This window comes from Antrostomus carolinensis, unplaced genomic scaffold (genome assembly GCF_000700745.2).
Source record: "Antrostomus carolinensis isolate BGI_N321 unplaced genomic scaffold, ASM70074v2 scaffold15377, whole genome shotgun sequence".
NCBI classification, from domain to species: Eukaryota; Metazoa; Chordata; class Aves; order Caprimulgiformes; family Caprimulgidae; genus Antrostomus; species Antrostomus carolinensis.
Window position 1 is genome coordinate 50,627 of NW_010325518.1, and position 4,184 is coordinate 54,810.

At 39.2% G+C, this 4,184-nt stretch overlaps 1 protein-coding gene across 1 annotated transcript in view; it reads left to right on the forward strand.

The window, feature by feature from the left end:
* The window catches only part of LOC104527515 (lysine-specific demethylase 4B), a gene marked incomplete at its 5' end in the record, with an annotated part of 55,038 nt that overhangs the window by 46,426 nt on the left and 4,428 nt on the right, over positions 1-4,184 (forward strand). Inside the window, 3 exons of the mRNA XM_029085784.1 lie at positions 1,106-1,291; positions 1,442-1,606; positions 2,368-2,487. Of these exons, the coding sequence (XP_028941617.1) occupies positions 1,106-1,291; positions 1,442-1,606; positions 2,368-2,487 (471 nt within the window). The remainder of the gene's footprint in view (positions 1-1,105; positions 1,292-1,441; positions 1,607-2,367; positions 2,488-4,184) is intronic.

The window sequence follows — 4,184 nt, forward strand, 5'->3', positions numbered from 1 at the left end:
TCCACATAGTTCCCATTAAAAAACTATGCTACTTAAATTTCTTTAGATTGGGACTCCTAAAATCTGGCCTTCTGTATTTCTGAGGGGCTGGAAACAAGAATTTGGTGCTGTTAGAGGCTGAGGAAATGTATCTCGTTTCCCACTGACGCCTCGTGCTTGCTGCCAAGTCTACAGTGCCATAAGGCTCAGGATTTTTAGCTTTGAAAAAATTCAAATTTCTTTTTAAAGTAGTCACACTTCTTAAGTTGATTACCTGTCCCCTCCGAGTGCTGTCTGATTAGATTAGCAGTGGATCTGCTTTGCAGAAAATTAGTTAAAAAAATACTGAAAAATTTCAATACCTTTTTTCTTCCCTGCAATTCTGATGTTGGTACAATGTTTTTATTTCTTCTTTTTGCAAAACAGTGACTGAGTTAACTACAGTAGCTAATCTGACATGGATACCAATAAAGCATTTACGGTTGATATATTTATGTGTGTAAAATAAACTTGTAATATTTTTGTTCTATTCTATAACGTTATATTCTATTAGATCTAATAGCTATAATGTTCCATTAAATATAATAGAACCAATTATTACACAGATGTTGTGTTCTGTTCTTACAAAAAATGAAAACATCATTTTCTAGCAGTGTATCTGTGAAGATCCAGCTGCTGTTTGAATTAACATGGGTACATTTTGAATATCTAAGGAGGATGAGTATTGAGCTGTAGCAGTTCTCTAAGACAAGTGGTGTGTGTTTGCCTGTTTTGCTCTCCCTTTCATTTAACCCTCCGGTGAGCACAGTCTCAAATTGGATTTAAATCTGCTTCACTGTCCAGCGTGGTTCTGGAGGGCAGAGTTACTGATAGGTGTCCTCAAGGGAATAAGTTAATATCTGCTGTAGTTTCTTGGTTTTTGAGTGAGTCTAGGCAAGTGTAAATAGATGATTCTGGAAGTATTAGACTTGACCACTCGAGCAGGAAACATCACCATTTTTGGTTGTGACTTGTGGGCTCTAGACACTAACTGGAGGCTTTGCCACCACGTCGGGTAACGGTGACATACGTTGTGTTCCAGCTGCTGTTGACTGTGTGCATAATGTTGACCCATGTTTCTTTTCAGAAATGTGTGTACTGTCGGAAACGGATGAAGAAAGTGTCTGGTGCCTGCATCCAGTGCTCCTACGAGCACTGCTCCACCTCCTTCCACGTGACCTGCGCGCACGCGGCCGGCGTGCCCATGGAGCCGGATGACTGGCCCTACGTCGTGTCCATTACTTGCTTCAAACACAAAGCAGCTAACCAGAATGTATGTTGTTTTGGTTTTGGTCTGGTTTTTGTTTTGGTTTGGGGGTTGTTTTGTTTGTTTTTTGGTAGAACAGTTTCTCTCCATCTATATTTTTTGACACAGCTTTTATGATTGCTAATTGCAAATGATTCCCTTTTCTCTATAACACAGATTCAGTTTCGAAGGGAGGTGACTCTTGGACAGACTGTGATCACAAAGAACCGGAACGGACTCTACTACAGATGTAAAGTGATTGGCATGACAACACAGACTTTCTATGAAGTCAACTTTGATGACGGTTCATACAGTGACAACGTTTACCCAGAAAGCATTATTGTAAGCAGCTCTCTGTGGAGACTATTGCTGTTGTAGATGAGTACAAAGTGTAATGGGTGCATTCCTCTTCTGTGTGCTTTGGGATGGAACAACAAAGTAAAACTTAAAGTAATTTAAAAAGTTGCTGCTTGCATAGAAAAACTCATACTGCTCTTCATCACTGTTCTTGGTTATGACATGATCTCATTTCATTTTTTTTTTGTTCCTTTACAAAGATGTGATCTTGCTATACACAGATGACTTAACACAAAGCAATGTTTGTTTTGAGTTGCATCCTATTTGTTTTGTGGTTGAATAATTTCTTCTTTTTCAACTGTCAAGTGTGATTCATGGGGGAAGCAGATTGTCTGTAAGCACTTCTGCTTCAAAATAGGGAATTCACTTAATGGAAGGAATATCTAGAAGAGACTGACTTGTCAGTTCATGCATCCTCTTCCTGATGGTGCCATTGATTCAGCACATGAAACAGAGCAGGTCACCCTGCTTGTTCCTGTTGATACAGGAGATCAAAGTGTTGGGATTTGTAATGCAAAATTTCCTAAAATGGAGTACTGTCACCAGAAGGAGGTGCAAGTCTTTATTTCTGGTCTCTCACAGGTTAATGGTTTTGTTTGAGATGACTGCAATTAATCACAAGTGCAAAAATGTTCTTATACTTAATTATAGTGTTATGTAGCAACTTCCTTGAGCAGTTTGAACACTCTAGTTTCTTGAGTTTTGGTGGTGTTGGCTGTCTGACCTCTTTCACTCTATGTCTTCAGAGCAGAGACTGCATCCAAATGGGACCCCCTCCAGAGGGTGAGGTGGTTCAACTGCAGTGGACAGATGGAATCGTCTATAAGGCCAAGTTCATTGCAGCCCAGATCAGTCAGATTTACCAGGTGAGGATGGAAGGGTACCCACATACTTCATGTCAACAAGTCTGTCTGTTGCTCAAATTGTATAGCTCCCTAGTGTTTAATGCTTCCTCTGGTCATAACATGAGAATTTGCCCTTTGAAATGAATGCTGCTGGTAACCTAAAGAGAAATACAGTGTTAAAATAGGGTCAGAGTAGAGGTTTTCTGTGACAGAATGTGGAGGTATGGATAGACATATGTCTAGACTGTACCTGCTTGTAAAATATAAAATAGATTTGCACTTTTCCTTATAGTGGGAGAACCACACAGGTTTTTGTTTAGAGTTGTGCAGTTTTCAGCTGGAGAGAAGAGAAAAAGCCTTAGTAAACCAACAGGATTTGTTAAAGTCAATCCAGGATTGCTTGGCATGAAGTAACATTCTTCTTGAAAGTAAATGTCTTTACTCCTTAGTAGGACAGACACACACCACTTTTATAAAGACATCCTGGTCTTTTTTCTATCCTATCTCAGCACAGAAGGTTTTATAAGATGCAGTATGTTCATTTGATTAAATAAATTTTAAATTATGCCAAAAAATTGAAAATTATAGTGATTTGGAAAGTATAATTTGTGCACATCCTTTTGAAAAAATATATGCTGAAAGTTGCAAATAATCGTTATTCTAAAGAGCTTAATCCCTCTAGACAAAAGGCAAAGGAAGTCCCTTATCTTTTATTTGTTTGAAGTGGGGTTCTGGTCTCTATCCTGTCTCCACAGAGTGTTTCATATCTGTGTGCGAAGAGCACAATAATCCACCTTGTCAGTTAACAGTCTTTTTGGTGTGTATAATGGATTTTAACTGCTTCAGACAAGACATGATCTGAGGTGACCCTGGTTATGAATAAGTCCAATATGTAGTTCCATAAAGATCTACTGTTATGCATGCTTTCCAGTTTAATCACAGTACAGGAAATTGTCATTGATTTCTCAAAGGTGCAATAATTTGAAATAGACTATTCCACTGATAGTGCCAGATGACAGAAAAATATGCATGAGGAGTTTCCCTTGTGTTTTTCAAATCACACAGTTACCTATAAGTGAAACTCTTCTCCGTGGGGAAAATAGCCTGAATAGCTTTCCATGTTGGTTCCCTGTGTAGATACTTTTTCAGTACTTATGACACATCTTTGTTATCTGTTTTGGAATAGGATTATATTTAAAACCACAGAGATGGTTTTGTTATGAAATAAGTGTGTTCGTAGGAAGATGAGAGTGTGGACTAGCTTTTGCATTTTAAACTTGTCTTATTTTGCAGTAGCATCCCAGTTCACATCTCTACTTGTGTGTTTTATGTGCTCAGATTATATTTAAAAAAAAAAACAAGAGCCCAAATGACTGTCTTGTAACTTCCTCCAGTGAGTGTTCATAACAGGGATCTAACCTGTATCAGGGATTTGGAACTTAAATAAAGAAGGTCAAACCACTCCGTGGTAGTTTCAGGTGGCATTGCCCTCAGTCACAAACCCCACCTTTCTGTGAGAAGTTTTGCTCACGTAGTGGAAATGGCAGACAGCAATCTGCTGTGCCTCAGCTGTCAAACCTCGTAATTCATTGAATCCCAGACTGGTTTGGCTTGGGAGAGACCTCAAAGCTCATCCAGTCCCAACCCCCTGCCATCAGCAGGGACACCTTCCACTAGACCAGGTTGCTCAAAGCCTCATCCAGCCTGGCCTTCAACAC